Genomic DNA, 25,915 nt, shown 5'->3' on the forward strand with positions numbered 1-25,915 from the left:
TAACATCAACAATAAATTAAGTCTTTTCTTTACGGCAGCTTCGACCCAAGTTATGGATAGACATTAATTAAATCAAGAGTTCTATAGGTATACCTCAGGAAAAGAGATAGATAATGTTGAGAACAATAAAAATGTATCTTTCAAAAAAAATAAAATGAACAAAAAAAATGTGGGGGGACTGTTAGCGTTAGGTGGCCCAAATATGAAAAATGAAGCCGTGTGAATATACAGAAAGAAAATAAAGCCGACTGGATGAATGTCGTTCTTGGGGTTGAGCTTAAAGGAAAGTTTCATGTTAAAAATGTGTTTAATTTCCAATTTGTTTATCCACATTGGATTCCGTCTTCTTCCCTCCTTCGGGTCGGACAACACCTTATTTAGAGCACACAAAGCAATCTAGGAGTCATATCTTCACAAAAAAGCTTAGAAAAGAAGAATTGAGAGAATTTGTTGATTCAGAGTGATGGCTAGCTCCATAGCATCTCGTTGGAGAGAACTCAGTGGCGAGAAAAACTGGGAGGGCCTATTGCATCCTCTTGATCTTGATCTCCGCCGCTACATTATTCATTATCTTCAAAGGGCTGGAGCTGCGGGAGATCTCTTCAATAACAAGAAGGCATCTAAGAGTTACGGACTTAGCCTATATCCACCAGATGAATATTTTTCTAGGGCTGGTCTTGAAATTGGAAATCCATACAAGTACCGGGTGACCAACTTTATATATGGCACGGTTGGTACTAGTCAGTCAGAATACTTTGGATTTGTGGCAGTGGCCACAGATGAAGGAAAGGCTGTTCTAGGAAGGAGGGATATTCTAGTTTCATGGAGAGGAAGCATGACTCGCGCGGACTGGTCTGAAAATATAGACTTCGTCCCAACATCGGCCAAAGAATTATTCGGAACTGATTTAGCTCAAGTGCACTCTGGCTTTCTTTTTATTTATGCAGGGAAAATGGCGGATTCTCTTTACAATAAAACCAGCGCCAGAGATCAGGTAAATAATCTTGATATTCTACTTATGTCTCTCAGCCTGAATGTGGTAGTGCCAGGGATCAGTCACAAGTCTCCCTGATTATATACGCATTTGACTTTACTGAGCCTTACTATTTAGAAAATTGCCCCATTCATTGCACTTTGATTTAAACACAAATAAAGTTTGAGTAATTCGTAGGATCATAATCCACCTAACTTGTTCCACTTAAGAAAACAAAATTCCTATCTAATGATCCTATTCAAAATTTATTAATGCTTCTCAGGCTCTAAAGGCGGTCCAGGAACAGGTTGACAAGTACCAGAATGAAGATGTAAGCATAACTGTAACAGGCCATAGCTTGGGTGCCGCACTTGCAACCCTGAATGCTATGGACATAGTTGCCAATAGTTTTAACAAGCCAACAGGCAACTCGGCTAAGTCATCCATGGTCACAGCTTTTCCAGTTGCCAGCCCTCGCGTTGGGAATCTAAAATTCATGGAAATATTTGATGAACTTAAGGATCTTCATCTCCTGCGCATTGTGAATTCCATAGACCCTGTTCCTAATGTTCCAATTGGATTTGACTACACCCATGTAGGAGAAGAGTTAGGAATTGACACAACTAAGTCAACGTACTTGAAATCGAATGTTCATCCTCACAATTTGGATGTCTATGGGCATGGAGTTGCAGGGGTGCAAGAAAATGGAGAATTCAAATTGGAAGAGGAACTTGAATTTGACAATGCAGTCGTAAACAAAACTGGTGATTGTTTACTGGACGAGTATAAAATTCCAATTGAATGGTGGAACAATGAGAAGTTCAAGGGCATGGTTCAGATGGATGACGGTCATTGGAAGTTCATTGACTCTGCTTATGTGCCAGATCCTCCAAGTGCTTGATCATGGCAAATGCTCAAGATCTTTTACTCTTTTTAAGACGTAATCAAATAAAAGTGTGTCACTATCCCAAAAATAAGTACCTCTATTTTTAGAGCAATCCAAATGGAAGGGTGAATTCGTGGTTTCTTTTAAATGAGTTGGACATTAGGCCTGGTTTGTCAACAACAGATAGTTTAGTACGTCCAACGTAATTGTGCTGTCTGTAGTTTGTGTTATATTATTGGTGAATGAATTCGACTTCTATGTCAGAAATAATTTAGTAATAGACAAACTGAGTACTACTCTCCTTTGTGTTAAGGTATCAAATCATAGTATAGCAAGGATAACTGTCGCATACAAATAACAAAGTAGCATGTGAAGAAAACGGTCTCACTTGCACAACTTAATTAGTTTTTTCTATTCCACACCTTCACAACCCAGTAATAGAACTTTAAGAAGGCTACTCTCTAGAAAGAACTAGCAAAGACAACAGCACAATCGCCAAAAAGCATAAAAGAAAACAACCTGAGCAATGCCTAATTTAGCCAAAAAATCAACAAAAGGATCGCCTCCCTGTAAGTATGAACAAACTACACATTTTCGATTCCCTTCTTCAGTTTATCTCAGCAAATAGATTCCAATTTGTCCAAGGCCTTGCTGTTGTGTTTCTCAGTTAACTGGAATATTGTTGATTAACTTGCAAGAGGAAGTAATGTAAGAACTCGAACAAGGGAATGAGTTGCTTAATTTTAACAATGAAGGAGTGCCAACCAGGAGGATGCTCGAACTCTCACGATCCCACTTAACTATCCCAACTTATGTGCTGACAATCATAGAAGACTTGTTGCTAGTATATATATTATTATATACTAGTATGAAACATTTTTTGATATAAACCATCTACTGAAACATTTGACAGTTTCTCCAATACAAAAGTATATGACTTGTGAAGAACTGTTTTCAGTATTGGTAAGCAACTTTCTACAGAGGGCAGGCAGAGGGTGGTTACTTAGGGTCTTTGGAAATTTAGGCAGAATTCAAGATGTGTTTATAGCAAAGAAACGAAACAAATAGGGAAAGAGCTATTAGCGTGGAGAGAATGTCGATCTTTGATTAAAATAGTCGGAAAGATTTTGTATTAGGATATTTTCTTTAATTTAATCACTTTACTTAAAATTATAACATTTTAGTTCCTTCATTTTGAAAATTACTTTAATTTAATCTCTTTCATATTTTTCATTTAAATTAATTGTTACAATACTGACATCAATACTGACGTGGTGCTGATGTAACATTAGGTGATGACGTGACATTACCAGTTGAGCATAACAAGGTGACGTGACACTACCACATCATCACAAAAAGCGACATGACATTGCCACATCACACTTTGAATTCAAGTATTGATATGGCAATGCCACATCACTCTTGTTATCCTGATGTGGCATTACCACATCATCACAAAAAGTGATGTGACATTACCACATCACACTTTAAGTTCAAGTACTAACGTGGCACTACCACATCATCCTGTCATGCTAACGTAGCATTACCACATCATAATTTGGGTTCGAGATGTCACATAGCACACCCAGAGGTTGCCACATGGCACACCAAGATGTTGACATGTGGCGCATTAGGAGATTGACACGTGACATTTTTATTTTCAAAACAAAATGTGCTTTTACTGAGATTCGAACCCAAAACTTCTAACAAATATGTCAAAACCTTTACAACCACACCCAAGCTTTTATTTGCAATTATGACTTACTTGTTTTTATTGCTTCTTTGCTTCTCTCCATTTCTTTCTTATTTTTTCTTTCTTTTCTCAAAACTGCATCATTTTGAAGTAATTTTATACTCTCAAAAACCTTAGCAACAAAAATCCTTTGAAGCCTTCTTCTCTAAAAAAAAGGCTCCAAAACAACTTGGTTTTGAAGAAAGAAAGAAAAAAATAAGAAAGAAAATGAAAGAAGAAAAGAAGAAGTAAAATATAAGCAAATTATAACTATAAAAAATGGCTTGGTTGTGGTGGTAACGGATTTGGTATATTTGTTAAAGTTCTTGGTTTGAACTTCAACAAGAGTAATCTTATTTTGAAAAATAAAAATGCCACGTGACAACCTCTTGGTGTCCACGTGGCATTTCGGACCCAAATTATAACATGGCAGTGCCACATTAGCATGGTAGGATGATGTGGCAGTGCTACGTTAGCACTTGAACTCAGAATGTGATGTGGCAATGCCACGTCACTTTTGTATGGCCACACTACCATGTCAACATTTGGTACTACATCGGCGCTACGTTAATGTTGATGTTAGCATGTTAATTTAAACAAAAAAATGAGAGGGATTAAATTGAAGTAATTCTCAATATGAAGGGATTAACATATTGTGATTTTGAATAGAAGAATTAAATCGAAGAAAATAACTAGTACAAGAATTTCCTAAATATTTTAACCATCAATCTTTACACATAGTACTTAATGAAAAATGAAACCGATCTCCAATCAAGTTGAAGGTTATAAAAGCAAAATTTAATTTCTTTCCTTTATCAAGCAATTTTTACACTTTTTTGTAATAATAGATTAATTGTTATTGGGGTCTCTTATTGTGCTTTCTGTTTCTCATTAATTAGGAGGCTTTACTCCTTCTCTTCTCACAATTAAATTAATATTGCAGTTGCTTTTACAAAATTAAAAAAAAAAATCGCCTCCTTAATTTGTCAGTTTTTTAATGTTGTTATCGATGCCATTTTAGATTTTTTTTCATAGTTGAAATCATCATGATCATTTGAACTATAGCTCTTTCGAGGCCACCATAGCTCAAGCTATTAATCTATTTCTGTGGACCGACACCATTATGTTTAATAGAACTTTGATGCTAATTGATAACTAACATTCATGTTTATCATGAAATCATCTAAATTCAAGCATGGAACATGGAAAACATGTTGAATATTATCTTTCCAATAATTGCTTTCCAACTATTAAGATTTAGATTTAGTCATTTTCATGGCACGTGGGATATTATATGGACATCTTATGATTAAACTTTTACTTATTGTATTTTATACTGCCCACTTTCTTAATTTATTTCAACTAATACGTATAAAACAATTATCTATTGTGCATGCCGAGCAATGGAGGTCTAATCTTGTGCTCATCCGTTAGATACCTTTGTCTATATTATCCTAATTGCAACATATTCTTACACAAGCTATATATATAATGATCACTAGCTCGGTGCAAATTGTATAAACATGTTAAACTTTCCGATTCTCAAAGACTTCTTCAATTCTATTTTCATTTTTACATTTTACATAGCAAAAACGCATGTTAAGTCTTCCACACTAAACAAACATTTTAAAATTTAAATAAAATATAAAATGATGTTAATTTAAGTGTCAAAACAAAAGAGCAATATGGCTTTTAATTGGTAGTGTCAACACAATGTTATGCGTAGATATTAGTTATAATCAAGAGTTCTATATGTATAGCACATGAAAAGAGATAATGGTTTTTTTTTTTGAAAAGCATGAGAAGAGATAATGTTAAGAACAATAAATTAATATAAGGGGGGACAGTTAGGTGGGTGGAGGGCGGCTCAAAAATAAAGTTTGGAAAAATGAAGCCATGTGGATGTAAAGAAAGAAAACAAAGCCAACTCGACGAATATCCTTCTTGGGATTGAGCTTAAAGAAATGTTTCATGTTAAAAATGTGACCTTTTTTGGGCCATAGTTTAATTTCTACTTGGTTTATCCACATCGGATTTTGTCTTCTTCTGTCCTTCAGGGGTTGGACAGCACCTTATATAAAGCATACAAAGCAATCTACGAGCCATATCTTCACAAGAAAGCTTAGAAAAGAAGAATTGAGAGAATTAATTAAGAGTGATGGCTAGCTTCATAGCTTCTCGTTGGAGAGAATTAAGTGGTGAGAAAAACTGGAAGGGGCTATTGCATCCACTTGATCTTGATCTCCGCCGCTACATTATTCATTATCTTCAAAGGGCTGGAGCTGCTGGAGATATCTTCAATGACAACAGGGCATCTAAGAGTTTCGGACTTAGCCTATATCCACCAGATGAATATTTTTCTAGGGCTGGCCTTGAAATTGGAAATCCATACAAATACCGAGTGACCAACTTTATATATGGCGCTGCAGATAATGAGTCCGAATACTTTGGCTTTGTGGCAGTGGCCACAGATGAAGGAAAGTCTGTTCTAGGAAGGAGGGATATTCTAGTTTCGTGGAGGGGAACCGTAACGAGCGCTGACTGGAATGAAGATAAAAACTTCTTTCCAACATCAGCTAAAGAATTATTCGGAACTGACTCAGCTCAGGTGCACTCTGGCTTTCTCTCCATTTATACAGGGAAACTGGCGGATTCTCTTTACAGTAAAACCAGTGCCAGGGATCAGGTAAATAATTGTGGCTCTCGGCCTAAATGTAATAGTGCCAGGGATCGGTCACAAGTCTCCCTAGTTATATACGCATTTGACCTTACTTACGAAGCTTTACCATTCAGAAAATTGCCTCATTCATTGCACTTTAATTTAGAGACAAATAAAACTTTCAAAAAAAATTTTAGACGCAAATAAAGTTGAGTAATTCATACCAACATAATCCACCTAACTTGTTCCACTTTAAAAAAAAATCCTTCTAATGACCTTATTCAAATTTTATTAATGCCTCCCAGGCTCTAAAGGCGGTCCAGGATCAGGTTGACAAATACCAGAATGAGGAAGTAAGCATAACTGTAGCAGGCTATAGCCTAGGCGCCGCACTTGCAACCCTGAATGCTATGGACATAGCTGCCAATGGTTTTAACAAGCCAACAGGCAACTCGGCTAAGTCATTCATGGTCACAGCTTTTCCAGTTGCCAGCCCTCGCGTTGGGAATCAAAAATTCTTGGAAATATTTAATGAACTTGAGGATCTTCATCTCCTACGCATTGTGAATTCCACAGACCACATTCCTACGGTACCAGTTGGATTTGGCTACACCCATGTGGGAGAAGAATTAGGAATTGACACAGTGAAGTCAACGTACTTGAAATCGAATGCTGATCCACACAACTTAGGTGTTTACGGGCATGGAGTTGCAGGGGTGCAAGAAAATGGAGAATTCAAATTGGAAGAGGAACTTGATTTTGACAATGCAACCGTAAACAAGCATGGTGATTGTTTACTGGACAGATATAAAACTCCAATTGAATGGTGGAACAATGAGAAGTTCAAGGGCATGGTTCAGATAGATGACGGTCACTGGAAGTTCGTTGACTCTGCTTATGTGCCAGATCCTCCAAGTGCTTGATCATGGCAAATGCTCAAAGTCTTTTACTCTTTTTAAAATGTAATCAAATAAAAGTGTGTTGCTATCTCGAAAATAAGTACCTCTACTTACAGAGCAGTCCAAGTGGAGGGGTGAATTTGTGGTTTTTTTTTTAAATAAGTTGGACATTAGGGCTAGTTTGTGAACAATAGATAGTTAATATGTCCAAGGTAGCTGCGTTGTCTGTACTTTGTGTCATATCTATGGTGAATGATTTCGATTTCTATATCATAAGTAATTTAGCAATAGATAAACTAAATATTATTTTTTTTATATTTAAATATTTGATTTATTGATTAATATATTTTTTTAAAAAATAAAATTTAAAATTTTTTAAATATATAAAAAAATATTACTCTTGCCTGAAAAATAAAAGATAAAGAAAACTTGCGACTGACTGCAATCAGACAAATATATGAAAAAAAAAAAGCAGCAATTTGCGAAAACAGAATGCAACAACGTTGTGTGAATATTTTGGAAGTTTCAACTCTACAAACATTTGCTTATCCTGGATTGGCCACCAATTAATCTTATTTCGAATAATATGGTATATGTTCCTTTAATCTTTCTTTTAATCATCATTACTCCTTCAAAATTGAATTCAAATTAGTCTATCGACTTTCAACAATCCAGGTTGGAACCCACCTTTCACAAAAAAAAAAAAAAAAAACAATTCAGGTTGCAAGTATACAAGGCTACAAAAAAGGCAATAAATTGGATGATTGTCCCCCCTCTCCCAGGCCATGTACGGTGAGGCGAAGGTCAACCGATGAGTTCATCTGCGGAAGCCGTAGTTCACCTTCTGGCTCGTACCAGCAAGTTGCAGCCACTAAAGAAAAGCCACCTGCTGGCTTGTACCTGCTCGATTAGATGGGTCTTAGATCCAGTTCAAGTCATGGAATGGGCCTCTGCCGATATTTTATTTATGAGTTTTTTTTAAATTAATTTTATACATAACGTGTTTTTAATAATAACGTCTTTATAATTTTAATTATTTTTAATAAAAAAATTAATAGTGTCAATAAAAAACTACAACAACAATATCAACCATAAGTTAAGTCTTTTCTTTAGGGCAGCCTCGACCCAATGTTATGGATAGATTTAGTTATAATCAAAAGTTTTCTATGTATACCACATGAAAAGAGATAATGTTTTTCTTTTGAAAAGCGTGAAAAGGGATAATGTTAAGAACAATAAATATGTGGGAACCGTTAGATGGGTGGAGGGCGGCCCAAAAATAAAATTTGGAAAATTGAAGCCATGTGAATATAAAGAAAGAAAATAAAGCCAACTCGACGACTATTCTTCTTGGGATCGAATTCAAATGAAAGTTTTATGTTAAAAATGTGTTTAATTTCCAATTCGTTTATTCACATTGGATTTTGTCTTCTTCCCTCCTTCAGGGGTCGGACAACACCTTAGATAAAGCATGCAAAGCAATCTACGAGTCATATCTTCACAAGAAAGCTTAGAGAAGAAGAATTGAGAGAATTAATTAAGAGTGATGGCTAGCTCCATAGCTTCTTGTTGGAAAGAATTAAGTGGTGAGAAAAATTGGAAAGGGCTATTGCATCCGCTTGATCTTGATCTCCGCCGCTACATTATGCATTATCTTCAAAGGTGTCTTAACGTACAGGGTCAGGAAACCTAATCGTTAGACGTGGAGTGATTTGAGAGTTGCCACCAATCATTTTTTTACTTAAGTGTGATTGGTTACCTATTAAATTGATTATATTCGATGAAATTCTAAATTGATTTTAAGTTCGTCGAGAGAACGATAAACTGGTCTATGTATTTTATTTAGAGTTAAGTTCGGCAGTACGGTTACATACAGAGAAGGATTAGCACCCATGTGACGCCCGTTTCACTAACGGTACCACTTAATTATATATTATCCTAATCCATTAATTTTATTTTTATACTTCCTTAATCTGATTTATTTAATTCATCTTTGATTCCTTTAACAAGTTAAAATGTTTCATTTGTTTTAAGAATTGGACATGCACGTGATGCAATTGTGAAATGCATGGCATAAAATTGAGATAATGTTAAACGAAAATTTTTTATTAAACGTACTTTCGGAATTCGCCTATCATACTGGTGGGATCCGGGAGTATTCTCTCACTTGGGAAAATACCTGAATAACTCACATTCGCAAGTTTACTAGGTAAATTCCATCATCGGGATAGTCGTTTACGAGTAAAAACAATATTTTCATGAATACAAATCCTAATACGAGCAAAAACTTTTTTATTAAAGATATTTCTCCAAGCCCTCCCATCATACTAGTGGGACTCGAAGATATCTTTTCACCTAAGGAGTTTTTCAAAGAAACTCGCCTTCGCAAGGTTCCTCGATAAGTCCCATCATCGGGCTCATAATCGTATACGAAATATTTCTATATGCCATGACATTTAACAGTGCAGCAATAATACGTGATGCATCCATGAATGCAATGTTCATTTTTTTCATGAAATTTACTACTTTTCTATGTGTATGTTTTCTTTTTTTTTTCATCATGAACAAATATTTTTATATCTATTTATTATTCCGTTTTTATTTCATTATGCATTTTGCTATATAAATATCTATTTATTTTACTATATAAAATTTTTTAGAACCATATTTTTAGACCAAGTATTTTTATTATCTGTAACTATTATTATTTATGCTTATGTATTTTATCCATTTTTGTATTATTATGATTAACAAATTTATTGTTATTATTAATTTCCTATTTCTTTTATTTGTTTATTTTGATTAATTGGTGATTAAGTATGTGTAGTTTTTTTATTTATTTAAAATTAGGAACATCGAAATTCGAATTAAGACCCTCTCATCATACTAGTGGAGTCTTAATCGAAATCCTTAACCTAAGGAAATTCACTCGAAATTGCGACTCTCGCGTTTCGAATGGACATTCCATTATCGATATTATATTAATGATTATCTTATCTATATTAAATAAATTCATTTTTATCCCATTTTCATCATATCTTTATTTTTTATAAAACTATCTCTTTGAACTAGTTTATTATCCATAAATGAAAATTTTATTTATTTATTTATTATATTACTTTNATTAAGACCCTCTCATCGTACTGGTAGAGTTTTAATCGAAATCTTTAACCTAAGAAAATTCACTCGAAATTGCGACTCTCGCGTTTCGAATGGACATTCCATTATCGATATTATATTAATGATTATCTTATCTATATTAAATAAATTCATTTTTATCCCATTTTCATCATATCTTTATTTTTTATAAAACTATCTCTTTGAACTAGTTTATTATCCATAAATGAAAATTTTATTTATTTATTTATTATTATTACTTTTATTTATCATTTGCATAAAATTATGTTAATCATTCTCAAAAATAAAATAATCAAACCAACATCAAGCTACAAGCTCAATATGTCAAAGGTCCAAAGCTTACCCAAAGTTTGAGCCCAGATCCGCTCAAGGGGAAATCAGATCAGTAGAAAGCCCGCTTACCCACTTCAAGGATTCAACCTCCTTCCTCTGAAACGGCGTCGTTTCAAGCTCTTTAGTTGCCAAGACACCTTCACCCAAAACGGCACCATTTTATCTATATGCCTAGCTATAAAAGCTCTCATTTTTCTTCCACCCCTCATTTTCTCCTTTCATTTTTTCTTTCTCTACCAGGCTGCACTCTCCCCTCTCTCTATTTTTCTTTCTTTTCTTCTTCTTCTTTTTCTCCTTTCTCTCTTTCTGGGCACGCAACTCTCCTTTGTCTCTTTCTTCTTCCCGGCGTCGTTCCTTTCCCGCCGACGTCTCTCTTCTTTCTCTTTTTCCTCCCTCGTCGGCGTCGCTTCTCTCCCTCTCTCTCTTTTTTTGGCCTTTTCTCTAGTTTTCCTCCACTTTTGCCGATCTCTCTCTCTCAAGCTTCAACCGCTTCCGCCGATCGGCTTCCCAAGACCGAATACCCCTTCTTTACCGACCCTAAATGACCAGCTCTTCCTCAAAAAGGAAAAAAAAACCAAAAAATCTCAGTTACCCACTGTTTTTCCCATTTTCGTTTTTTTTGTTCTGCATTTTTTTTTATTTTTTTTTATTGTGGATTGTGGTTCTTGATTGCTAGATGTTTAGGATTTTTTTTTTGTTTCTAGAAGAATTTTTTTTTTTTGAATCGCTTCCTTTGGTTTTTCAAAATGTGCCCTCTGTCCATAGAGTTTTAGGGTTCTTATAAAACTCAGTTGTCCAAATTTTTGGACATCTAGAGGAAACAATCATACTCTGTTCAACATGATTCTCGGATGGGTGGCCTTAAAGTTAACAGCAAATTCACCGAAAATGATCTTTAAATCTTGGCCGTTGGAGGAGCATTTAATGCTTCGTATTTTGTTGACAATGGAGGCCCAAATGGGTCTCCAGCTTCTTTTTTATTTTTATTTTTTTATTTTGGATTTTTTTATTATTTATTATTATTTTTATATTATATATATAAAGAAAGGTGTCTTCAAAAGGGCTGAAGCTGTTGGAGATATCTTCAATGACAACAGGGCATCTAAGAATTACAGACTTAGCCTATATCCACCAGATGAATATTTTTCTAGGGCTAGTCTTGAAATTGGAAATCTATACAAATACCGAGTGACCAACTTTATATATAGCACTGCAGATACTAGTGCTTCCGAATACGTTGGATTTGTGGCAGTGGACACAGATGAAAGAAAGGCTGTTCTAGGAAGGAGGGATATTCTAGTTTCATGAAGAGGAAGCATAACGGGTTTGGATTGGGCTGAGGATGCAAACTCCTTCCCAACATCAGCTAAAGAATTTTTTGGAATTGACTTAGCTCAGGTCCACTCTGACTTTCTCTTTATTTATACAGGGAAAGTGGCTGATTCTCTTTATAGTAAGACCAACGCCAGAGATCAGGTAAATAATCTTGATATTCTACTTGTGTCTCTCAACCTGAATGTAGGAGTGCCAGGGATCAGTCACACAAGTCTCCTTGATTATATACGCATTTGACCTTACTTACTGAGCCCTACTATTTAGAAAATTACCCCATTAATTGCACTTTAATGTAAACACAAATAAAATTGAGTAATTTGTACCAACATAATCCACTAACTGTAGACACCTTTAAAAAATAATAATAATAATAAAAAAGAGAGGAATGGTTGGGCGTATGCCTAGCCATCCCTTCCCCCCAACCAACATGAGTAATGGGGCTCTAGGTACCAACTCTTTGGTGCTAGAACCCCATTATTGGGTTTTCTAAATTTTTGGACAATCCCATTTTTAAAGAAAAGGGGAACAAAAAAAACAAGGATCTCCTGCAAAAAAATCCCTCCACCAAAAAACTCAAACAAACAAAAAACAACAACAATTAACCCAAAAAGCCATAAAACACTAACCAAAAAGCCATAATCAAACACCAAAAAAATAAATACTAAAGAAACAAAAAGGGTGAGGGAGAAAGAGAGAGGATCGGCGAAGAAGAGAGAGGAAGGAAAAAGAGGTGTTGGCGGTTGAGAGTGCTATAGCTGGGAGAGAGAAGAAAAAAGAAAAAGGAGAAAGAAGAAAGAGAAAAGAAGAAAAAGAGAAAGAAATAAGGGGAAAAAGGGGAAGAAGGAGAAGGAGAAAGAAAGAAAGAGAGAAGAAAAAGGGGGGAGCGGTTGGGAGAGAAGAAGAAAGCAAAAGCAAAAGAAAGAAAGAACAGAAAAAGAAAAAAAGAAGGAAAAGGATTTAGGTCAAGGGTCCGGTGGGCTTGCAAAACAGGACTGGTGTGGCAAGCTTGGGTCCTCTGCGGGTTTGTGGAAACTGGGCCAATCTAGCCTAGTAAGGTAAAACTCTTTCCTTTTATTTGTGGACCATTTTAGTAGGTTTTAGATCTAGTCCATCTTGTGTAAATAAAATGTATTATTGATTTAATGTTAATTATTTTAGGAAAAGTTATAAAAAATTTTAAAATTTTTTTTATGTTGATTTTAGTGTTAGAAGATAAAAATAAAAGTAATAATAATAATAATAAATAAATAAATGATAATATTAAAAAATCATAATACAAATATAAAAATTATAAAAAATAAAAATAAATTATGAAGAAGAATAAAGAAATAAAAAAGAAAAAACATAATAATAACAAGAAATAGAAATAATAAATAAATAATAAAATATACATTTTTTGAGTAATTTCACTTAAAAAGGGTAAAGAGTTGCCACTTTTAGGTAGGTCACTTAAATTTGGAGATCAAAACGGATTTTCACCGAAGCATCGGGATAAATCCGAACTCTATACTCCAATACTCATTAATTCAAATAATTATTTAAAAAATATAAAATGAAATAATAAATAAAAATAATAAATAATAAATAAATTAAAAAAAGATAAAAAAATAATAAAATAGCAAATAACATGCATTAAAGAAAAATTTTTAATAATAAACACGTAAACAAGGCAATAAATCACCTTGAACTATTAAACACATTATCACATGAATTTTAACTAACTAAATCAATAAACGCGATCATATAAGCATCATCATCTTATACTGTCATAACATGCCACATTCTTCTTGTTAATGGGGTGAGAATCCCGATGATGGGATTTTCCCGAGGAGCTTGTAAAGACGAGTTCTTTCGGGGATATCTCTAGGTGAGGAAAATTTCGAGACTTCATCAAAGCGTTGGGATGGTCTTCGAATGATTTTCCAATTAAAAATTATCGACTCCATTATTTAAAATAAACAAGTCATGACATCATTTTACGCTTGCATCATGTGCATACGTAAAACTAAATAAAATAAAAAAACTCAATCAGCCAATTTAATAAAAATTAGTTAATAAGCAGGGATTAAATCAAAAGTAGGCTACAATAAGATAACTTAAGATTAAATGGTATCGTTCGCGGAACGGACGACACGGAGGTGTTAACCCTTCTCCGTGCGTAACCGCACTCCCGAACCTATCTCTGAAAAATATGGATCAGTTCTCGTTCTGTCGACGAACTTAAAATTAATTTAGAACTTCGTCGATTAGAATCGGGTTAATAGATGACCAATCACACCTATATAAAAAAGATTGGTGGAGACTCCTAACCACTTAATTTTCGTCGACGTCTGGCGGTCGGGTTCACGGACCCGCACGTTACGACAGATGGCGACTTCGCTGGGGACATCGAGAGTCAAGCCATTAATTAATCATAAGTTATCTTAAGCCTTAAATAATTTGTTGTCTTCCTTAGCATCAATTTTGCATATTTTTGTTTAATGCATTCATTTATTTTGCTATTATTATTATTTCATTATTTTTAATAATTGCGGGAAATTTAGGATAAGGGGAGTGTGAAATCATTGGTCCAAGGTCAGTATATTCCTTCTCACACACTACACATCTTGCATTCATGCATAAGCCTTTCATCCAGGCTTTGTCCTTAATTAGGAGGGAGTTAAGTAGCTACGTTCTCATGAGGTGATAACCTTCGCATGGGCTAGTGAAGACTCCCACTCAGATCGAACCTAGTCTGTTTGAAGCCTGTAATGGGTGAGGACTGAGGTGCTTTACTAGTCCGTGNTGAGTACTTTCACTTAAAAGGGGTAAAGAGTTACCACTTTTAGGTAGGTCACTTAAATTTGGAGATCGAAACAGATTTTTACCAAAGCATCAGGATAAATCCGAACTCTATACTCCAATACCCATTAATTCAAATAATTGTTTAAAAAATATAAAATGAAATAATAAATAAAAATAATAAATAAATAATAAAAAGAAAAAAAATAATAAAATAGCAAATAACATGCATTAAAGAAATTTTTTTTAATAATAAACACGTAAACAAGGCAATAAATCACCTTGAACTATTAAACACATTATGACATGAATTTTAACTAACTAAATCAATAAACGCGATCATATATGCATCATCATCTTATACTGTCATAGCATGTCACATTTATCTTGCAAATGACGCGGGAGTTCCGATGATGAGATTTTCCCGAGGAGCTTGTAGAGACGAGTTATTCTGGGGATATCTCTAGGTGAGAAAAATTTTGAGACTTCACCAAAGCGTTGGGATGGTCTTCGAATGATTTTCCAATAAAAAAATTACCGACTCCATTATTTAAAATAAATAAGTCACGACATCATTTTACGCTTGCATCATGTGCATACGTAAAATCAAATAAAAAAATCAGTCAGCCAATTTAATGAAAATTAGTTAATAAGCAGGGATTAAATCAAAAGTAGGCTATAAAAGGATAACTTAAGATTAAATGATACCGTTCGTGGAACGGGCGCCACGGAGGTGTTAACCCTTTTCCGTGCGTAACCGCACTCCCTAACCCATCTCTAAAAAAACGCGGATCAGTTCTCGTTCTTTAAACAAACTTAAAATTAATTTAGGACTTCGTCGATTAGAATCAAGTTAATAGGTGACCAATCACACCTAAATAAAAAAAATTGGTGACAACTCATAAACATTTAATTTTCGTCAACGTCTAGCGGTCGGATTCCTGGACCCGCACGTTACGACACTAACTTGTTCTACTTAAAGAAAAAAAATTCCCATCTAATGACCCTATTCAAAATTTATTAATGCTTCTCAGGCTCTAAAGGCTGTCAAAGAACAGGTTGACAAGCACCAGAATGAAGATGTAAGCATAACCGTAACAGGCCATAGCCTGGGCGCCGTTCTTGCAACGCTGAATGCTATGGACCTAGTTGCCAATGGTTTTAACAAGCCAACAGGTAACCCGGCTAAGTCATTCATGGTCACAGCTTTTCCAGCTGCCAGCCCTCGCGTTGGGAATCTAAAATTCCTCGAAATATTTGCTGGACTTAAGGATCTTCATCTCCTACGCATTGTAAATTCCACAGACCCTGTTCCTAAGGTTCCAATTGGATTTGACTACACCCATGTGGGTGGGAGAAGAGTTAGGAATTGACACAGCCAAGTCAACGTACTTGAAATCGAATGCTAATGCTCACAATTTGGATGTTTATGGCATGGAGTTGCAGGGGTGCAAGAAAATGGAGAATTCAAATTGGAAGAGGAACTTGATTTTGACAATGCAGTCGTAAACAAACATGGTGATTGTTTACTGGACAACTATAAAATTCCAATTGAATGGAGGAACAATGAGAAGTTCAAGGGCATGGTTCAGATGGATGACAGTCACTGGAAGTTTGTTGACTCTGCTTATGTGCCAGATCCTCCAAGTGCTTGATCATGGCAAATGCTCAAGATCTTTTACTCTTTTTAAAATGTAATCAAATAAAAGTGTGTTGCTATCCCGAAAATAAGTACCTCTACTTTTAGAGCAGTCCAAGTGGAGGGGTGAGTTCGTAATTTCCTTTAAATAAGTTGGACATTAAGTCTGGTTTGTCAACAATAGATAATCTAGTACGTCAAAGTAATTGTGCCGTCTGTACTTTGTGTTATATCATTGGTGAATGAATTCGACTTTTATGTCTAAAATAATTTAGTAATAGACAAACTAAGTATCACTCTCCTTTAGGGGCAAAAAAAAGTTAAAGAAAACTTGCTATTGACAGCAATTAGACAAACGGAATACAACAACGTTGAGCTGGTCGTGTGAATATTTCGAAAGTTTGAACTCCACAAACATCTGCTTATCTTGGATCGGCCACCAATTAATCTTATTTTCAATAACATGATATATGTTCCTTTAATCTTTCTTTTAATCAACATTACTCCTTAAAAATTGCATTCAAATTAGTCTATCGACTTTCAACAATTCAGGTTGCAAGTATACAAGGCTATAAAAAAGGGAAAATTATTGAATGATTGTTCCCCCCTCCCCCACCCCTTCCCCCGCTCCTAGGCCTTGTACGGTGAGGCCAAACGCAGCCGACGAGTTCATCTGCCGAAGCCGTAGTTCACCTGCACGCTGCAGCCACTAAAGAAAAGCCGGGTGATACCTGCTGGCTTGTACCTGCTTGATTAGATGGGTCTTAGATCCAGTTTAAGTCATGGAATGGGCCTCCGCTGATATTTTGTTTATTTGGTCCAAAGAAGTACCAGCTCTAAGAAATAAAGCATATACTACCACTATCTTTTGGCAGTGCTCAATGGATGAATGATAATCTTGATAAATTTAGGAAATCTTGAAAATGTGTGGACACGAATACTATGGTCCCAATCTGAGTTCTGTCGCGATTCAGTGTGAATATTTAAAACGTGCAGAAGTAGTAATAATGAAGAGGCCTAAGATATTTGTACACATGGATGGTTGAGAAGTGAAGGGATTTTACATTACATGATAAAATATACTAAAATAATAATAATGAATATACTATTTGCCTTTATCTGTTGCTTTCACAACATTATAAATTCAATTGAATTTAAATTATAAATTATATTTATTTTCTTACTCATGAATCATATGTAGTTAAAATTCGTCATATAGCCTCATCTTAGAATGCATGCATGAGGTTCACTCATTCTACAATGAGGACAAAATGAAGAATTTTGCTTATCCACGGCTAGCTGATAAGAATAATACCCGCCAGTTATCAACATATATAAATAGCAATTACTACATCTTTTGCTCTAGGAATACTAAAATTCCTAGATATTTGTTGATTGCTTATTTCTTGTTTGTTTTTCCAGCTTTTGTTTTACCTTCTTTCTTCTTTTGTCTTTTCGAGAAAGGGGAGAGCCTCGCAGAGCACGATAGATAAAGCATGGAAAGCAAGCTTAGAGTCGCATAATCCTGACCGTAAATTAAGTAGGCGAGAACTGACTAGCGAGTGAACAAGAGTCATGGATAATTCCATAGCAACAAGGTGGAGGGATCTTAGCGGCGAGAAAAACTGGAAGGATCTATTGCATCCTGTTGATCCTGACCTCCGCCGCTATGTTATTCACTACGGTGAAAGGGCCGGAGCTGCTGGAGATCTCTTCAACGATACAATGGCATCCAGGGGGTTCGGATATTGTCTTTATCCACCAGATGAGTTCTTCTCCAGGGCTGGTCTAGAAAATGGAAACCCGTTCATGTATGAAGTGACCAACTTTTTTTATGGAGCCGCAGATAGTAATGACTCCAATTGGTTTGGATATGTGGCGGTTGCTACAGATGAAGGAAAGACTGCTTTGGGAAGAAGGGATATCTTGGTTTCTTGGAGAGGAACAGGAACAGAACCGGAATGGATTGATGATGCAAGGTTTTTTACAACACCAGCTAAAGAGTTATTTGGAACCGACCATGCTAAGGTGCACTCTGGCTTTCTTGCTATTTATACAGGAAAAGTCTCCAATTCTCCTTATAACGAGACAAGTGCCAGGGATCAGGTAAATCTTGATATTGTACTAGCGGTTTCCTTATTTCCCCTTAATGTTGCCAAAATTCATCTAATAGTTCATATGATTATGCAATTTGAACATACGCAATCTTTTGTTGACACCTTTCAGGTTCTAAAAGCAGTTCGAAAACTGGTAGATAAGTACCAGAATGAGGATATAAGCATTACTGTCGTCGGCCACAGCCTGGGAGCAGCCCTTGCAACATTGAACGCTACTGATATAGCAGCCAAGGGATATAACAAACCCACAGACAATTCAAATAAGACGTGCATGGTCACAGCTTTTGCATATGCTAGTCCACACGTTGGGAACCAAGAATTCAAAGAAGTAATTGATGGACTCATTGAGCTTCATATCCTACGCATCACCAATTCCACAGATATAATTCCCAAGCTTCCAGTGCTTTTAGGCTACACCGATGTGGGGGAAAATTTGGCAATCGACACAACCAAATCACCGTACTTGAGGCAGGGCATTAACGCTCACAATTTGGAGGTTCACTTGCATGGAGTGGCAGGGGTACAAGAAAGCGGAGAATTCAAACTGGAAGTTGATCGTGATATTGCACTCATAAACAAAAAAATTGATGGTTTACAGAACAAATATAAAATACCGCCTGAATGGTGGAACCATGAGAAGTTCAAGAATATGGTTCAAATGGATACTGGCCGTTGGCAGTTTGTTGATTGTGCTTATGTGCCGGACCCTCCAAATGATTACCTCCAGTAACACTATATAGTTCATCCAGCAAAAGAAATTAAAAATCACAATGGTTGCTCTACTTATGGTCAAAGTGGAGGGGTCGGCATGGAGTTTATATGTTCTCTGCAGCTATTGATTTCCTTAGCTTGGCTATTTCACAAAGTTATGGGGTCTATCGGCACCGGTTAGCCTAGCTAGATCCAATGTGCTTCTACTTCTTTTGCAGCTATAATTAGTTTATCTGCTACATGTTATTAATGAAAACTGGAAGTAGAAACTCCTTTTTTCAGGAAAGCATTTGTCTCTGTTTGATTGACTGGCCACTATCAATGCCCTTTTTGTTCTCATTCTGAACTCAAGCCCAGCCACCTAAAGAAACCATCGCGTTAAGCTCTTGGGGGAAGTTTTGGGTCTTCCGAATTAGGTCCAGTGTGGTTGTGGATCTATCTGTCTGATGGGCTTCCAACGGTGTTCACACGTGTCATTAACCTGATAATTCTTTATCATCTAAGAATATCGTCGACCGTCTGCCTTCGGTTTCCGAAGAGGCCAACATTATCTTCCTGGGAAGAAAATTAATTAGGTTTTTTTTAAATATTTTTAATCATTTCGTTGACCTTTGGAGCAAACTACGAGTATACTAAGTATATATTAGACAATAACGTACTGATTTTATATTCTTCAATAAGCAGACCAACTAGGAAGTTGGAGCACTTGAAGAAGTTATCTGTTGGATTTAATAGCGAAATACTTAAAAGCATTTTTATTTTATCAGTTGTGTTCATACAAATTAATAGTGAAATACTCTATATTGGAAAAAGCCTTAATTATGATGTAATTAAACAATTTTTTTTGAAGAATGATGTAATGTGCCTATAGATATTTTTGTGAAGAGGATTTGTCGTCCTTGTCTTCCTTTTTTTTTTTTTTATGGGTCAAGAATCACATAATATTTTACTAACTAAAATTAAAATTGCAATGAATATGGTCAATTCCTTTAATTATAATAATTTTTTCTTCCTTTTTTTGCTTATTTTTAATATGGGGATAAACTCTCAATTAATATACTTGTAAATATGGATTCTATGCTTCTCCGGGCAAGATGATCAACACTTACTAATTTAATAGTTGGTAATGTTTTGCTTTCACGAAATTGGAACAATTAATATATAATAATGGAAAATGTGTGCCATAGGGCAAAGATTGGGTAGAAGTCTTTGACCATGTCTAACAAGTTATGCTCAACTATCATTCCATGTGGAAAAATAAAAAACTACCATTCTTGAAAACTTAATATCACCAAATATGCTTTTGAAAATTAAAAAATAAGAATAAGGGGGACACCATAGTTGGGGCATGAGGAGCACATCGCTATATATTGGCTGCAATAAGAATTAAGAGCTCATAGATCCCTCATGGATTTTTTTGGCAAGAAAAAGAAATCGATGGGTAGCATTGCGCAAAGGTGGAGAGAACTAAGTGGGGAAAATAACTGGGAGGGTTTATTGGACCCTCTTGATAAAGATCTTCGCAAGTATATTATTCACTATGGTGAAAGAACTCAAGCTGTTATGGATGCCTTTAATGGAGAGAAGGCGTCGAAATGGGTTGGATTTAGCCGATATTCAACGGAGGATTTCTTCTCTAAAGTGGGGTTAGAGATGGGCAATCCTTACAAATACAAAGTAACCAAGTTCTTTTATGCAAGATCAGAAATCCAAATCCTTGATTGGTTTGCTGCTGTGGAATCCAACTGGATCGGGTATGTGGCTGTGACCACCGACGAAGGAAAGGCTGTCTTAGGAAGAAGGGACATTTTGATATGTTGGAGAGGAACCATGCGAAACTTGGAAGTGATTAATGATATTAAAGCAGATTTAGTCTCAGCTGCCGATATACTTGGAGATAATGGAGATCCGAAGGTGCACCATGGTTGGCATTCCATATACACTGCGAAAGACTCAAAATCCGTATACAATCAGGCCAGTGCTAGAGAACAGGCAAGTCTAACGTTATTTAATATGCTATTCATGATATAGTATGTTAAACATAAGCATGTATATCAGATACTAATTAATTGTAAGAAGTGATTTTATCAGGTTCTAAGTGAGGTTAGGAGGCTGGTTGACTTATACCAAGACGAAGAAATCAGTATAACCTTGACGGGCCATAGCTTAGGTGGCGCAGTTGCCACGCTCAATGCAGTGGACATTATTGCAAATGGATATAACAAGTCGACGACCAAACCAGACAAGGAATACTTGGTCACAGCCTTTGTATTTGCCAGCCCTCGCGTTGGGGACTCAGGCTTCAAGAAAGTCTTCTCTGGACTCAAAAATCTTCATGTCTTGCGGATAAAAAATGAATTAGATATGGTTCCTTCACTGCCAATACCATTACCTTTACTCCATTATACCCACGTTGGGGAGAAATTGTTAATCGATTCCCACAAGTCGCCATACATGAAGAGTCACTTGGATATCAGTGAGAATTTGGTGATTGCTCATCAGTTGGAGCCATATTTGCATGGAGTCGCAGGTTCACAAGGGGCCAAAGGGGAATTCAAGCTGGAGGTTAATCGGGATATCGCGCTTCTAAACAAAAGCTTGGATGCATTGAAAGACGAGTATAAAGTTCCAGTTGAATGGTGGATAGAAAAGAATAAAGGCATGGCTCAGCAGGACGATGGTTCCTGGATATTGGACGATCATGAACCAGAGCCTGCAATTGTTTAAATTAGTCTAATTTTAAAATCGTGTAAGCTTCGGTTCATCGGGCTATCCAAGTTATGATTTGGTTCCATATGCAAGTATAGTTATTAAGATTAAGATCAAAGTTTAATATATATTGCCGTTTATGTATATACATATCAACCAAGAAAACTGAGTTCAGGCGATGTAATCCTTTCTGGTTTTAGTTCTTAAAGAATGTGGTGGGGTTTTTCTTAGTTATTGCCAATTGATTAAGACAAAGTCTTACCTTGATTTCCCAGATGGGTTGATTTCGCTCCTCTTCAGAATAGGTCTATGCTTACTTTTACTTTTCAATTCAATTAATTACATCCTATTTTGGAGCTGGCGATTGGTGAAGCAGAAGAGGTTGCTAGTTGATAGTGACAGGAAAGCCCATTAGGCCCACTATTTTAAAGTTTTAGGTTTCTGGCCCAACAGGGAAAGCTCCTCTTGGGCCTAACTTTAATGAAATTATAAAGATATGAAAAAGCTAGTGGACCGCTTGTTAATTTAAGATACGGGTCAAATAATTAGGCTAGGCTGGTCAGGCATCAATCCCATTGCCTTTAATAGAATTATTTGGACAGTTTCACGTCATTGCCTAACTGATACTGGGCCAGATAACGCCATGTATGGTCTTGTTATCTTTTTGTTTTTCCTTTATTATCTATATTATCAAATCTTATATGGTGGCAAAAAAATATTTAATTTTCCGTTGTTGATAAAACCATGATTTTATTTTCCATGAATGTTCATTGGATTTGTTTGATTCACTTTGCGTATATGTCGTAAGGTACTTATTTTTTTAAAAAAAAATTAACTTGATAAAGTATGCACATTTATGTTTATAAACTTTGAAATATCTCTTACTTGTCCAACATTCCCATTCGGTGGCACCCTCATCATCATCGATCACTCTGCATGTCTCCCTCTGGAGGTGCTTAGCATAAGTTGAGTCTAGGTTAGATCCGTTTTAAAATCACTTTGTCACGAATCATTATTTTTTTCTTAGAAGAGTAATCCAATATTAAAGATTATTGTGTTCACATTAATAAACTTTTCAAAATCCTCCTACTTATAATACGATATTGAAATACTCTATTTACTTTTTTAAGAACGCTTGATGTGAGATAAGTATTAAACTCATCTTATATTAATTTAAGGGGATTTTGATAGTGGTTTTTCACTTTACATCCATTACATATGCATTAGTACTATAAAGCATGTTCCTCTCAAATAAATGTCGGTGTTTTGTTTTTTTTGTCGAATCTACTCAAAAGCTAAAGAGTATAAAGAAGAAGTTATTTCTATGTGGCAAGGAGATAATTACACCTCGTGCAAGTAAGTCATTATATTAGCTATTGATAATTAATATAAATTTTTTTATAAATTAACTTATAATAAACGTTATCTGGATGTCATCTGACAATACATCAAACAAAGTGTTTTAATTTTAAATGCCTATTACCATGTCAACTCTTTCTGTACTTCATGATTTTTTTTTAAAAAAAAAAACCATTCTTTTTTTACTTGAATTCTGTTAAGTTAATACAGTAAAATGTCGCTATTTGACAAAAGAATAGAATCTTAGATTTTGTCTGTCTCTTAAAATTGAAAGAATCAAGAATGAAATTTCATTTTTATTGCGAAGAAGAATAAATTAAGCATGTCTCCGTAAGTTGGCTTGGTAAATAAATACATATGTCACTGGTCGCTAGGCATACCAAAGCCTTGGACTTGTTAATGGCATTTCCCGATTGGCTAAACATATATGGCAATTAGTGATGGCACCGACGTTTGGCAATTAAGTCATCATGTTATCAACATCACCATCAGATATAGTTGATGAAGCCAATAATTGCAAGCCCCTGGAAGCAACATGTGGACTAAGCCACTAACTTCGATTTGAGAAATTGAGATCATCGCTCTGTTCTCAATGCAGAATTCACAGTAGGATCATTTAGCTAGAATCAGTCAAGAAGATGCCATTGCTGTTATAGATTCATATATTATTAACAATCATTTCTTTATTTACCAGTATTAAGTTATGTCTTTGTCTAAGACACTCAATAATTAGAAGAACATTGGTACATTCTGTTATCTGTTAAGAGTATGTTTGGAACAAATGAATTCCACTTTTTGATTGTAACTTCTCAGGGTTTGGAATCAAATCAATTTGCTCTGATACTGCTATAGCAACATGATGATGGAAGTTTAAATGCTTCAAATGTTCTATTCCTACCCAATTTGCAGCTAAGTATACTTAACTGAAGTCAAATTAGTATCCAAGAGAAAGAGGTTCTGAAAGTCAGATTCCCTGGGAATTTATCTGAGTTAGCTTAGATCTGCCCCATGTTTCTTCAAGTTAGGGCTGACCAAGTTATTTTACATTCTTCATTTGTTTTCTGAAAAAACATTTCGTCACTACTTCAAGTTGCTTGCAAACTAATAAATCATGATTTAAAAGTGTTCAGTTGGACTGCTACGCTACTGCAAGTCATATAGCCTTGTTTCTGGAATCACTAACCAATTTGCCCCGCAATCACTGACCAGCTAGTAATCAAAGATCAATCATATATAAAATTATCTTTGGTTAGAACTTAAAACATATAAAATTTGAAATTACATCATCTTTGGATCGTTTTCAACTTAGCAGTTGCATCATCATCATCATGTTAACTTGGTCAAATTACAGAGAAAATAATCATCCAAGAAAAGAAACGATAAAGTCGGAATAGATTAGGACAAAAGGATCAGAGTTACAGGAATGGGTCTCCGATATATCGACATCGAAAGAAGTGAATCTGCACGAGTTTCTTTAACTTACCGTCAAACATTTTCTGACTTTTGGCGATTACTGCTTTATCTTTTAGCAGTTTTAACCATTCAAATTATAGTTAAAAAAAATAGTCGGTGTAGCTACTCTGGCACCTGAAATTCTAAATTGATTTTTTGGATCTATTCCTACATTAAGATTAAGGGGCGGAAGGTCTTATTATCATTCTCGGTCGACTTGGTCATACCTCCCTCCAATCTTGATTTCCCTAGCAGTAAAGTTTTTATGGAAGGAAAAAAAAAGGGGATGTGTATAGGGATATGGAATTGCGTGAGTTTGAATGCTTTGCAAGTGGATGGAGGGTATGACTTTGCTTATAGAATCAAAACCAGAAAGGAATGCTATGGAAAATGGAAAAGCAACAGTTTTGACACTGTCATTCTTCCCGCTCGGTCACTGTCCTGGAAATTGCAATTGGCAAAGGTTGTGTAGCAAATAGCAATGGTTGCGGAGAGAAATGCATTTCGCATAATGATTATATCTGCATTGATCCAAAATATAAAATATAATTGTCAAAAGGGAGACTACTACCAAAATAGTAATAACAATTACAAGAGCAACTATTTTGAAGGGAAATTAGCCAGCTGGCTTGCCAGCTACAAGGTCGATGTTCAGTTCTTGTCAGAATCTGCCTTAAGCTCTTTCGCCATAATAATTCGAATCTGGTCAAATATAATGTCTAGCGGAAATATCGTGTCGAATTCAGTTCAGATCATGCTATACATTAAAGCCTTTTCTTTTATTATCTTGGATAGTTTGAAGAGAAACTCAACAGGGAAGATAAAAAGATAGGAAGTGAAGAAAAATAAGCAAAGAAGGAGGCAAGAAGTGCAGATGATGAATTTGCTTGTTTTTTCTTTTGATTTCTGGTGCAGAGAAAGTCTCTGCTTTTATAGAACACATGAGTTGTTTGTATGGAAAGCTTTCACCAGTACAGAAATAATTTGTGTTGAATTTTAGCACATGTGAACTATGATTTGGGGTTACTGTTTGTACATGATTTTGTGCTGATTTTTAGCACATATTGACTATTATTTTGGGCTGTTGCTTGTACATCTATAAATAATTTTGTGCTGATTTTCAGCACACGTGAGTTGTAATGATAGTGTTATTGCTCTTTTCTTCGTATGAGTGATCTGCTTCTACAAGTTT

At 35.4% G+C, this 25,915-nt stretch overlaps 4 protein-coding genes and 1 pseudogene across 4 annotated transcripts; all 5 read left to right on the top strand.

Annotated features, from left to right (window-relative positions):
• On the top strand, positions 438-2,091 carry LOC18596716 (phospholipase A1-IIgamma). Its single transcript, XM_007025365.2, has 2 exons — positions 438-994; positions 1,257-2,091. The coding sequence occupies exons 1-2, from the start codon at positions 464-466 to the stop codon at positions 1,872-1,874; spliced, it is 1,149 nt and encodes a 382-aa protein (XP_007025427.2). The 5' UTR covers positions 438-463; the 3' UTR covers positions 1,875-2,091.
• Positions 5,702-7,439, top strand: LOC18596717 (phospholipase A1-IIgamma). Its single transcript, XM_018122617.1, has 2 exons — positions 5,702-6,277; positions 6,556-7,439. The coding sequence occupies exons 1-2, from the start codon at positions 5,750-5,752 to the stop codon at positions 7,171-7,173; spliced, it is 1,146 nt and encodes a 381-aa protein (XP_017978106.1). The 5' UTR covers positions 5,702-5,749; the 3' UTR covers positions 7,174-7,439.
• LOC108662461 lies at positions 8,696-16,462 on the top strand (annotated as a pseudogene).
• Positions 17,760-19,489, top strand: LOC18596720 (phospholipase A1-IIgamma). The gene is made up of 2 exons (XM_007025369.2): positions 17,760-18,481; positions 18,602-19,489. Exons 1-2 carry the CDS (start codon positions 17,951-17,953, stop codon positions 19,220-19,222), a joined length of 1,152 nt encoding a protein of 383 aa, XP_007025431.2. The 5' UTR covers positions 17,760-17,950; the 3' UTR covers positions 19,223-19,489.
• On the top strand, positions 20,553-22,162 carry LOC18596721 (phospholipase A1-IIgamma). The gene is made up of 2 exons (XM_007025370.2): positions 20,553-21,195; positions 21,295-22,162. The coding sequence occupies exons 1-2, from the start codon at positions 20,611-20,613 to the stop codon at positions 21,928-21,930; spliced, it is 1,221 nt and encodes a 406-aa protein (XP_007025432.2). The 5' UTR covers positions 20,553-20,610; the 3' UTR covers positions 21,931-22,162.

This window comes from Theobroma cacao, chromosome 6, assembly GCF_000208745.1.
Source record: "Theobroma cacao cultivar B97-61/B2 chromosome 6, Criollo_cocoa_genome_V2, whole genome shotgun sequence".
Lineage (NCBI taxonomy): Eukaryota > Viridiplantae > Streptophyta > Magnoliopsida > Malvales > Malvaceae > Theobroma > Theobroma cacao.

What these genes read in the sequence shown, in the direction of transcription:
- LOC18596716 (XM_007025365.2), top strand. Translation starts at nt 464, where the DNA reads ATGGCTAGCTCCATAGCATCTCGTTGGAGAGAACTCAGTGGCGAGAAA. An exon ending in AAACCAGCGCCAGAGATCAG is followed by an intron (nt 995 to 1,256) that starts GTAAATAATCTT and finishes AATGCTTCTCAG; the next exon opens with GCTCTAAAGGCGGTCCAGGA.
- LOC18596717 (XM_018122617.1), top strand. Translation starts at nt 5,750, where the DNA reads ATGGCTAGCTTCATAGCTTCTCGTTGGAGAGAATTAAGTGGTGAGAAA. An exon ending in AAACCAGTGCCAGGGATCAG is followed by an intron (nt 6,278 to 6,555) that starts GTAAATAATTGT and finishes AATGCCTCCCAG; the next exon opens with GCTCTAAAGGCGGTCCAGGA.
- LOC18596720 (XM_007025369.2), top strand. Translation starts at nt 17,951, where the DNA reads ATGGATAATTCCATAGCAACAAGGTGGAGGGATCTTAGCGGCGAGAAA. An exon ending in AGACAAGTGCCAGGGATCAG is followed by an intron (nt 18,482 to 18,601) that starts GTAAATCTTGAT and finishes GACACCTTTCAG; the next exon opens with GTTCTAAAAGCAGTTCGAAA.
- LOC18596721 (XM_007025370.2), top strand. Translation starts at nt 20,611, where the DNA reads ATGGATTTTTTTGGCAAGAAAAAGAAATCGATGGGTAGCATTGCGCAA. An exon ending in AGGCCAGTGCTAGAGAACAG is followed by an intron (nt 21,196 to 21,294) that starts GCAAGTCTAACG and finishes TGATTTTATCAG; the next exon opens with GTTCTAAGTGAGGTTAGGAG.